Source organism: Bolinopsis microptera, chromosome 6, assembly GCF_026151205.1.
Source record: "Bolinopsis microptera isolate Bmic1 chromosome 6, MBARI_Bmic_1.0, whole genome shotgun sequence".
Lineage (NCBI taxonomy): Eukaryota > Metazoa > Ctenophora > Tentaculata > Lobata > Bolinopsidae > Bolinopsis > Bolinopsis microptera.
Window position 1 is genome coordinate 766037 of NC_087077.1, and position 12534 is coordinate 778570.

At 39.1% G+C, this 12534-nt stretch overlaps 1 protein-coding gene across 10 annotated transcripts in view; it reads left to right on the forward strand.

Moving 5' to 3' along the window:
• LOC134816597 (uncharacterized) overlaps positions 1–12534 on the forward strand; it is a 38554-nt gene that overhangs the window by 14553 nt on the left and 11467 nt on the right. Inside the window, exon 1 of one of the 10 annotated variants that reach the window (XM_063825519.1) lies at positions 11725–11848. The exons of the other annotated variants lie outside the window; for them this stretch is intronic. Coding sequence (XP_063681589.1) covers positions 11760–11848 — 89 coding nt within the window. The 5' untranslated portion in view covers positions 11725–11759. Of the gene's footprint in view, positions 1–11724; positions 11849–12534 lie in introns of those variants that run through there. 10 annotated transcript variants of the gene reach the window in all.

Genomic DNA, 12534 nt, shown 5'->3' on the forward strand with positions numbered 1-12534 from the left:
GGTAGATCGTAGATATGCCAGCCTGGGAAGTTGTACTATTTCTTTAAACTAGAACTGTAACTTCCTAATCGCCAAATATCTCGCTCTTTTCAGATGAGATAATGCCATCTAAAAATAGCAGGAGGTTCTATATAAAAGTATTAGTTAAGATTACTCCTTATATTGTAAGGTTATACTAGGTTGGCTGGTGATTGAACAGGAAATATACCACCATTTTGCCCCTTCGTATGTGATTTATATTGTTAGGAGGTGGCTATTATCAATGAGATCATCCTACTGCCCCTCATTATTTTCCCATATATAACTAGATCCGTTTTATTAAACTTTCTTAACACTTGGTTAGGTTTTCTGAGCGCGTCAAGTGGATCTCTCTAACTAGACTGTAACGAATCTTGCTAAATATTCTGCTACATTTTTGTAACTGTTACAAAACGCAGGATTTGTTTAAGCTCTAAAAGTACATAGTGAATAGTGTGATACAGTTTAGTTTTGAGGTGGAATGTGTTGCTTTTTAGGGGTTCAATAGATTATTAATGATTACGAATCGAGTTGTTTATAGCCCTTTCACTCTTTCTGAAATTACACCATTACTCATTACATTAATAACTACCTAAGTTGTCGTCACCCAATATTTCAGTCAGGCCAGGGTCCCGTTATTATGACACAATTGTAAATCTGGTGAAAAGACTGATATTCCATCTAGATGGTAATATTATATTTTATAACTGTTCAGTGTTCTTGTGGTTGTCCTCATTATTGATCAGATAAACATTGCCCGATAATTCTATTTAAAGTAATCCCAAGAAATCTGCGTTACTATAATTCTAGTCAATCATTTATTTCCTGGAAATAAGTTCACCAAATCAGGTGGAGCGATCCCAAGTAAACATCGCATTCTCAGAATGCAGATCTTTGATCAAGCCAAATGCTCTAGTTCATTCTCACCTTTTGAAGTCGTTAAGAGACTTATGTAATATCACACAATCTATATTTAATCATTATATTATGACAATCATCAGAATTTTTTCTTTTTAAAAATACAGGACGTAGATGGTCCATGATAGGACAGCATGAAGGTGCTCTGCCTGCCTCTGGGGTAGTGGGGTAGTGGGGTAGTGGGGTAGTGGGGTAGTGGGGTAGTGGGGTAGTGGGGTAGTGGGGTAGTGGGGTAGTGGGGTAGTGGGGTAGTGGGGTAGTGGGGTAGTGGGGTGGTGGGGTAGTGGGGTGTGGGTTGGCAACCTGAGGGTGGTTGCGGTGGTGGTGGGGTGGTGGTGATGATAGAGGTGAAGTGGCAAGTGAAATGAGGTGGAATGTTATCCTTAGACTGTTAATATTCAAAGTTATAGGGTAGCTAAAGAGGAGGAGGCCACAGAAAGTGCAGTAGTATTACAACTGTCAATCTTCATTTTTCATGTTTAAAATCTAATACTCTAGGCTGTTCATTATACTGGCATATAATGCTCGGCGGGGCGGTGTAGCCATGTCTAGTGATCATGATAATATGTTAAAACTTACAGTATACTCCTAGACTCTGAAGTAGCTGTAGTGGGTCTTCCTTTCTGCTGTCGGTGACATTGATGATACACTGGTCACCCAGCCATCTTTTCTGCCACGATGCGAGCAACGATAAAGATCTTCTAGTTGAATATTGTTCCATTAATGCAGCTAAAAAATGTTATTATATTCTCTCCTAATTCCTATCTCTGAACCCTTGTGATGAAACCATAGTCACTACTCTTATCAGAAACCAGGCGCATTTATGATTTAAACTTGGCTGCATGGGTTAAATCAATATGCTTGACCAGTTTTTCATTAAATTAGATTAGGAGTTCCGTAAACGCCTTATTTGGTGATCTGTTATCAAAAGACTGTTTGTAAAAAGTTACGTTGGTTGTGCCAGAAAAGTGGTCATCGATTTTTGTATCACGAGTTCGCGGATAGATATAATATAAAACCAAGGAACTGTTTTCTAGATATTATTTCATCCTGATGTTTTTCCGAACTTTGTTGTTCATCTTTAATTGTAGTCTGCAGACATTGCATTGGTCATCCCACCTGCACCCCTACCACCTTCTTCAATAAAGACATGGACAACGGAAATGGATGGATGAATGGGGATCAGACGTTATTATTGCTAAAACACCTACATAAAGTTTTCAAGCACTAGCAGATTGGGAGGTTTCTTTATTATTCTTTTGATTTACTTTTATTTATTTGACTATTAATTTTACCGCAGTATTCTAGTATGCCCCTTGAAGATTACTGATCAATCACAATAACTGAATTCACTCGAATCAGAAAGGTTGTCTTTCCTTTACAAATGTTGCCTTTAAAGTGACTGAAATCACACAATAGATCATATATTTCGCAATTCGCGAAATACCACGATGATCTTCGCTTGGCTTGCATCCAAATCAAAATCTGCAATATGGTTCAAGTTTTTGTTGAATCTGCAGTTATTGACGTTGCTTCAACCATCATTCATGTGGAAGCGTGTTGAAATAACTCTAATAGCGTGTTGAAATAACTCTAATACTCTAATACTCAGAATTTGTGGGCGTTACACCATAATCTGTGGGCGCTGCTAATACAGTGCTGTTAAACATTCTGGACGCAGCTCTGTCAAACAGTTTGTAAGCTACAACGGAATGTTCGCTGCTTTACATCAATATCAGTTTGTACATAGGGATATCTGGTGTGTACTGTAGATTCGGGCTCGGCCTTCTAGAAACGCCAGTGTTGTACTCTCCTCAACAAGGTGTCAGAAATTCCGGAGATACCTCTTTGTAGCTCCACCTGTTCCGGGAAGACTGACGTGTCAACGTACGCTAAGTTAGCCTATTACTTGGGAGCTCCAAATTGTACGTTAATCTGACTCCGTCTCCAGAACCATCTGCATCCCGCACACCAACTTTGCTTAGTGGTAAAACGTGAAATGCAGTTCCTCTTACTAGTTTACTAGGTGGCTAAACCTGTCTTACCATGTTTAAACCTGTCCTCAATAACTCCAGGTTGAAATGACCCCAGCTGTGGACCCTTGCACTACCACTGCAACACCTCTCTGAGGTCACCAACTAGTTCGAGGTGCATATGTACCTAAACCTAGCTCTAGTTCCTCGACACAGCATGACTTTATTTGGTATAAGTGAATCAGAGCTCATATCTTGAGCCTATGTAAGAGCCGACAGACGTTGCTTGAAAGGATTATAGAAAACGTAATATGTAAGGACGCTGTTACGTCAAGGTCTATTTTTATCCATTCACTGATCGAGTAATATGAGCTCTTCGAACATAAAGATTAGATTAAATCTCTCTCAATGTCCTAACATGGAGTTTTGCAAGTGGAAGTTGCAAGAAGGCGTTACTAACCAATAACCCAATTTCAGTCGGTCACTAATCTGTTCTCACGAGTTTTGGGCTATCTATAAACCAGGGAACCGTATTCTATTCTCGTGCCAGTTTTTCTTCGCTGACCATCATGTGTTTTTGTTATCGTGCGACTTTTAACTCACTTTTTAGTTCTCGCTTTAGTATTTCTGGAAACGAAAATTGATGCAGCGTACGGGAGTTAAATTCATTTTTTAAGTATGTGAATTTTGGTTACAGATTTGATTGAGAAACACAAGCTTCAAAAATGAAAATTAGATTAAAAAATGTCGTATCTGGAGTGGTTGAAGGGCTATTTTATAACGGTGGGTATATTATACCTCTTTCATCGTGTCTGAGTTTTGTCTCATTTTTAGTCGCAGTATACATTGTACATTTATACAACTACATAATGCACAAAGTTGTACTCAATAATCTTTTCTACATAGATGTATTGAAACGTGACGTCATTTCTTCGTGACGTCATTTCTTCGTGACGTCATTTCTTCTTTCGATTTCTGAATATTTTCACAGTTTTGTTACCCAAGTGCGAACTACAGCAACTTGTGACGATTTTCGTTTAGTAATTTCGGTTTAAACCAAAACTAAATCCAGGACAATAATTATTCACACGAGATAAAACCTGAAATTCAACACCAATAATTCACAGAGCAACTTTACAATAGTAATTGTTCAAACTTCTCACGGTACTGTTCTACTTGTGACAATTATCAACAATACTGTTTAAATGTAGAGTGTAGACCCAAATAAATAGATTTAATGAGAAGTTTATGGAACCTATTTGTTTCGTCCTCAAGTCTCCCAGGACAGGAACCATGGAAATTTCCCAGGAAGGTACCTTTCAGAGGGCAATTTACCCATCGACCGTCAGAGATCAGACAGGAACAATTATCTACACCTTTATTATTCCCGTTTTGTACGTCTTCCTATTCTCTTGTTCCATCATCCACACCTTTAGCTACCCACAGAATTTCCCTCGGGAAGACCGACAAGGTCCACAAAGGTATATCGACCTGATTTATTACTGGACGTTTTATTTCTTATATCAGTTTGTTCTTGACAGCGTTTTAGACAGATCGTGAGAGAATAGCTACTCTTTTAATAACATGCCACCCACTAGCTAGAGGTTACACTGTAATAGTAATCAAGCTGCTCAAGTAATGAACATCGTGCAAATCGTGTCTTCCTAATCTATGAACCTGTTAAGACTGACGTTAGCGTTATGTTAACTTTGTAAGCTGTTTGACGTCGGGTCTGCTGTTCCTGACGTCAAGGAACGCCTCTCAGAGACCATATCTTTGGGGATATCTGCACGGTCGGGGCTTCAGAGACGTCCCACAAAATCAGATCTGCAATCGTAGGTGGGATCTGGGACCTTTTTGATATAGACGATTTTACGTAGTTTCTATGTGCTTTCCTTTTAAAATTTTAATAACGGAACACTTTTCTCGGTATTTGAGGGTGCTCCTTGCGATCAGATGTATTTTGGTATGATGAAGTCACGTGATGTGATGCAAAAAGCTTTAAATCTATATCTAGCTACTGCATAGTTTGGTAGTGGAATGCAACTAGAGCTGTCAGTATTGCACCATCCTAGTCCCAAACAGTACCACTACCAATTGCTACACTATGATACTAATATGATCTAGTTATATCTCTCTCATTACGTCACTCTGCGATATTGTAGCGGGAGTACCAGTTAAGTGCCAGTTAAGTACCAGTTAAGTGCCTATTAGGATATATTATTATGGTGATCAGTGTTGCTCAAGCATCACTGAGATTATACCATCTATAGACCTATAACTCAACCATGAACATTCAAAACATTTGATATATCAGACACTATATATTTATCATATTAATATTATGTCCATCATGAGCATATATTCCTCTCAATACGTTGTGGTGCTCTTTCCTTAAGTTTGCTCTTCCTCTAAATCGTAATGTCTTCCTTTCCTGTCACTGTCAAAATTCTAGTTATCCAACTAATTGAAACTGTTTGACTGAGCAACCCTCAGTTGGAACTCAACTATTTCTAGTATTTTGCTGCCGGTCCAACGTGATCAGTTATAAAACGTTTATTGTTATACTGCATCGTATAATCCAGATGTACTCAGCACACTAATTGAACAGGTCCCAACCCAACGCCTTGTTGACAAGTTCAAACCAAAACTACAAGATTTCTAGAAGAATGAAGATTTAACATTTCTACAGCTTTCCAACGAATTCCAGGTTAATATCTACCCCTATGATAGCGGTCCTATAGTGACCAGAGAACTGCTGCCAGGCATTTAATATAATTGAAAATAAAGGCTGCTGATTGGCTGGCTAGAACACGTGCCTCGTAATATGATCCCGCTGCACCTGCCAGCCTGCACATTCTCTGTAATTTAATGTTATTGTCTATATTCTTATGTCGTAGCTCTCTACAGCCAAGTTATCATTCTCTTCCACTTCATATTCACTTGTTAGGTCCCCTTATTTGGATTTTTAGTTTGATATAAGTCCTTATTTGTTCATAGACATCTATATAACAGTTCTTGTTTGAGTAGAGATCTTGGTAACGTTCCTTATTTGGGCACCACGTGACCTGACGTCACACACCACGTGACCTGACGTCACACACCACGTGACCTGACGTCACACATCACGTGACCTGACGTCACACATCACGTGACCTGACGTCACACATCACGTGATCTGACGTCACACACCACGTGACCTGACGTCACACACCACGTGACCTGACGTCACACACCACGTGACCTGACGTCACACACCACGTGACCTGACGTCACACATCACGTGACCTGACGTCACACATCACGTGACAATCAACTCTGCTCGTGAGCTAACCTCCGAACTCTCAAGGTGCTAAACTTCAGGCAGTTTGTAATCTAGCGTTACCGAGCAACTTTACTAGACATGACAGTAACTGTCACTTATAGTTATATTACTGCCTTGCAGCGGGAACTTACTAGGCTCACTGTATTGCATCTGTCTGCTTTAATTAGGTTAAAAAGTAGATACCTTGTCAACAAGGTTTTATTCTTCTTAATGTTTCTGTGTTGGATAGCTTTGTTAACTTTCTTGGTGATGTTAATCCAACTTACTGCAAACTATCTCTGCAGACTGTTTTTCGAATAAGTTGATTTTAGAGCCTTCTGAAAGACTGCATATCAGGCACCAACCTGGAGTATTGAAAGTTAAAATAGTTGAAGTAACAACATCCGAGTTCTATAATTGATGTAACATCAATCTCAGACACGACCTAGAGTGTGATGTACATGTGTCTTTAGGTCGCTCTTAAACATCTCTACTTTTCTTGGAGGTCTCAGCATTAAGTCTCGACAAATCTTCAACCCTCTTACCTAGTTACCATAACCAAAGCCCGAAAAGCCCGACCAATGATCGGGAGCTAGGAACCAAGAATTAAGAACCTTAAATGGTTGGCGAAGGTATTTAATATCCATATTGCAGCATGCATATTACATAACCTCCGGAATTTGATGCTCTAAGCAAACACGGGGTAATCCTTGATCACCTTTATTCACCTCACAGATCATCACCATATTACCTTTATTCTCTCCCGAACAACACGCACGAGATCTTTACTCGTGGTGACATGTCTCCTGACAATCCAGCAAAACCGTTCACTTTTGCTTTTGGCTCCTGAATCGCTGCTTTGTGACCAATTTGATGATTTCGCTGGTTACTGACCACATGAGCACCTCATATTCTTCTCTAATTGGCAGTAAACTCTCATCTAGCCTAGTAGCAGAGGATAGTAGCAGAGCATCATTTGAAATTTGGTGTAGAGTAGAACAACGTCATCGTAACTCGTAGACGTAAATCTTTCTTCTTTTTGGCAAGAAGGTATATATGGTGGGTCTCATTAAGAAGGTATTATATATACTAAGGTGGGTCTCATTATTCCTATGTTCAGTTTATTCTTTCATTACACAGACTCCCTGTAGTTTCACGTTCTGTTTTTAACCTTCAGTTTTAAAAGCCATTCCGGATGTGTTTTACGATATTACGACAATTTCTCACACACACTTCAATGATAATTTATGGCAATGAAACATTACCTGGCAGTTTAATTTCACACGATGCGGTGATGTTGTTTGAAATTGGATGAGATGTTTAACACTAATTGTGTGGGTTGTTAAACTAGCTAATCGCTTAGTAACAAAGATTGTAGCTCCCAGCAACATATTTTAACTCATTGTTGCCTAATATTACCTATATTAAAGAAATTTGACTCAGGTCAATTCAACGAACTCTAGGCTCAGTTCTGTATTTCGATAAGAGAGTTTATCTTATCCGTTTTTCGTCTTATTATTGCAGAACCATACTAGTGGCTCCGCCCAAAGCTTTTGGCTTTCGTTTCTTGCTACATCCTTGACCTGTAAACATAGTAATATATTGAGCTGAGTGCAGTACTCTCAACTCTGCTCTGGTGACGTAGTTAACCCGCGCAACAGCTAGTGCACGTATTAGGTCCCGTAAATTGTGATACACTAGATTAACCTCGCCTCACAGTCTCTGTGCAATGTCCTCTAACCGACCTCTATCTCTACATCTCTTGTGATCTATTCTACAGAACGACCATCTGCTTTTATCTCTTGATATATGTATATTATTTTTATATAGTTACTACTACACAGTCGTGTAGTATTTCTCTTGTACAGGCTACACTGCTTATTTTTAACTCTCTAGATCTCTATTTGCGTATATTTTCTAGCAGCCAATTTTCACCTTTCTCTAAACACCCCTCTCTATATCCCAATCTCACTTCTAACTTCAACTTGTTTCTCTCGCTTTCTCTCTCCTCTTCCTTTAGATCATTTCAGTGGTCACTGTTGTCCCCTCCTGTCTATCTGTCTGCATTCAGCTGGGAATTCTCATTCAATTACACGTTACCACGAGCATTGACGACATGTCACGTGACATGACACCATTATCACTGCTAATAAACCGGATGGTCCCCTCCCTCCCCCATAATATTGTGGTTGCTAATCTACTTAAGTTTGGAAGAGTGCAGCATAACGACAGGGTGACATATTGGGAGCCCCAGCCCTGTGGGTGGGTTCCTAATGAGATGTTGTAGTTAGAGGTTCATTGTTTTGTGTTCTAGTGATGTTAGTGAGCTCCTAGCTGCAGGTGTTCCTTGTGTTCCTTGTGATCTTGTTACTTAAATAACCATTAAGTACCCACGTGCTCTGAAATGTACACATATCAGATCTCTTTGAGAATGATTAGTGGAAGTTCTATCTCCTGTTCTTTTAGGTGATGTTTGCTCTCACGGTACTATATTAATTACAGCATATCTATACAGACTACTGAGCACAATGAGTCCTAATACTCTGGGAAAATGTCTCTTGGACTTCAGCCAACTGTACTTTCCTTTTCGCAGGAATGCTGATGGAATTTCACTGAGGTATTCCGAGAAGCTTCACCACTCACTTTATACCCTCAGAGCTTGTTCATACCTCTCAACAGTTTCATGTAGCTACGGAAACACTCTGTCTTGAGCTGTCTAGCTGCCAGAGAGGGAAGGCATGACGTTTTGATCTTAGTTCTCTGGTTTCAGTTATAGTAGTAGTACGCTACGTCACTCTCACAGCTGCCCTGTTTCCTAAGCTCTAATTTGTGATATTATACCTTGTAGGTTTGGTTGGTGTTGTATCACAACTCTCATTTATGAGTTCAGTTTTCTGTTTTGCCGGCTGGTGTTCTGATAGTTCTAGAAACTATTCATGTCGCATATTTTCCAATAATAATTCCCAGTAATAGTATTCTCAATTCAGACTAAGATTGATTCTCAGTATTATAAGACTAGAGCGCCTGACTGACTATGGGAATAAGATTTGTTAAGTCACGAGTAACACCCCACTAACCACTAGTAACACCCCACTAACCACGTGTAACACTGCACCCTACTAACCACGAGTAACACCCTACTAACCACGAGTAACACCCCACTAACCACGAGTAACACCCCACTAACCACGAGTAACACCCTACTAACCACGAGTAACACCCCACTAACCACGAGTAACACCCCACTAACCACGAGTAACACCCCACTAACCACGAGTAACACCCCACTAACCACTAGTAACACCCTACTAACCACTAGTAACACCCCACTAACCACGAGTAACACCCCACTAACCACTAGTAACACCCTACTAACCACTAGTAACACCCCACTAACCACGAGTAACACCCCACTAACCACTAGTAACACCCTACTAACCACTAGTAACACCCCACTAACCACGAGTAACACCCCACTAACCACGAGTAACACCCCACTAACCACTAGTAACACCCTACTAACCACTAGTAACACCCCACTAACCACGAGTAACACCCCACTAACCACTAGTAACACCCTACTAACCACTAGTAACACCCCACTAACCACGAGTAACACCCCACTAACCACTAGTAACACCCTACTAACCACTAGTAACACCCCACTAACCACGAGTAACACCCCACTAACCACGAGTAACACCCCACTAACCACTAGTAACACCCTACTAACCACTAGTAACACCCTACTAACCACGAGTAACACCCCACTAACCACGAGTAACACCCTACTAACCACGAGTAACACCCTACTAACCACGAGTAACACCCTACTAACCACGAGTAACACCCTACTAACCACGAGTAACACCCCACTAACCACGAGTAACACCCCACTAACCACGAGTAACACCCTACTAACCACGAGTAACACCCTACTAACCACGAGTAACACCCTACTAACCACGAGTAACACCCTACTAACCACTAGTAACACCCTACTAAACAGCACGAGATCTCACCGTACTCCATTTCACAGGCCCAGGTTCTGAGCCTGCTATAAATAGCACTCACATAGTCCTCGCCAGAGAGTTCTAGAACACAACTCTCAGCACAGCTGTAGTCACTATATATCACTATATATCACTATATATATCATAGTTATATATACAGTGCTTTTCTGTGAGGGAAGTGGTACCAATAACACTGTGTGCCTGTGTTTAGTACCTCCCTCTCTGCTAGTCCCCCCTCGTGATAATCCTCTCTTCTTCTCTCCTCGACATCGTGATATTTCCCTTTGTTTGAGCTCCTCTGTATTATTTGATTATTAGTTAATACTTAACCTTATTTCTCCTCTTGAGACTTGATGTCATTACGCAACGTTTTATTTTTCTCTAGAAACCCTTTTAATAGTCCACGTACAGTCTACATATATTATAATATTATTATAATAGTTCTTACATAACTCGTAACTCGTAAGTCTTTGGTCGTATTGGATATTTTCATGTTTTAAACATGTTTAGGGGCAAATAGGTATCTAGCTGTGTTTTTGAGGCTGTTGGTACTAATCATTTCCGAACTGAGCTTTTAACTTTTAACTTTAACTTTGTCAACTCTGTTTCTGGACACTTTACTTAACACTTTTTCGATTCGCCTTTCCTTGGAATAAGACAGTTGTTATAAATAAAGCTAACTAACTCCAACAACCGTCACCGAGTTTTGTTCGTAAGTTCTAGATATTCTACAAGATATTCTACAAGATATTAACTACAAGATATTCTACAAGATATTCTTCACACTTTTCTGATTCTGTGGAACTGTGGAACTGCAAGGTTGTTATATAAATAAAAATGTATCTGAAAACTTACTAACTTGTTTGCTCTACATCTTACTGTCACATGTCTAGTTTTACTGCAAGTGTATTATTACTGTTATTAGTTATTGTATTTCTCTTAGTTTTGTTATTTAATATAATTACTACTGCCCCAGTTCAACCATAATTAAACTTATATAATATAGTAATTAATATTAATGCATTTGTTCAGTTAACTTTGTACTTGTAGTAATTTCTTTACTTTCTTTACGAAACTACCCAGAGTCATTCCAACTGGTTTTAAATTGAAAATCAGAATTTATAAGGTTTCTTATTTGGTTTTAAAATTCCAAACTTGCGACAGTTTTTGTTGTTAGTATTCTGGCGGCCATTCTATTAAAGAGCTATAATCACATTAGCTTTAAATGTCACCTAGGCTTGCATTAGAAGCTTTTAATTTAATTTCTTATCAACAAAATAATCCGATATTTAATTAAATATCACCTCACAGTAGTGATTTTTTGTTTAGTTTCATCTAGAAGTTAAACTAACCATTACCAGTTGTAACCATAGCAACTGTAACTGTAACCTTAGTAACTGAAATAACGTAACCGTGACTACCGTTATTATGTAACCATGACATTACATGTAATCATGACAACAATAATTAAATTACCATATATAGCTAAATACTAATTATAATATAGCTAAATAGCATACGGGTAGCAGTCTAATGAAGACCTGTAGAGTTTTCCCAATGAGTAACGGTCACAGCACTCTTTGCTCCAGATTTTGTACTTGCAAGCTCTCGTTCGTGACCAGGTAATTAGCTAATTAATTGGTTAATTGATTCTAAAAATATTTAATTAACCACAATTACTTTAAATTACATCCTCCATCAATTAAATTGAGTATCATTTCCATTAAACGATCGTCTACACAAACATCTGAATTACCTGAACAATAATACCGCGGGTTTTTCGCTGGTAAAATGCCATCTATTTAGACTGCAAATTAACTAACTATCTAATTGATAGCTTACATCGATAATGAGTCAGCTGCATACAGTTAAATTCATCCCACGTAACCACACAATTAATGGCGAGACTAAAATAACTTAATTAAGTCATATACATATATCAGATCGTAACTTCGTTAATAATACTGTCTTGTCTTGGTATCTCTCGTTACAGTTCACGGATGTTTGGTTTACTCCGTCAAATTGCTTCCTCACTCCGTGGTATATGGTAAGCTTCTCGAAACTACTAGAACCTGAAGTAAGCCGAAACTTCAATTTCAAGAGCATGACTAAACCAGTTTAAACCGTTTAAATCGCAATTTGTCCGGAGAGAAGTTGTTTCGGGTAAAACCTATGAAACTTTAAATAAATCCCAGATGTCACTGCTCCAGGTATGAGGTGGAATTAGACACGTGGCACTCCATATAAGGGCATGTCACGTGGTGTGAATTAGACCAATACCGGAACTGGTACTGTGAACAGTAGGCCC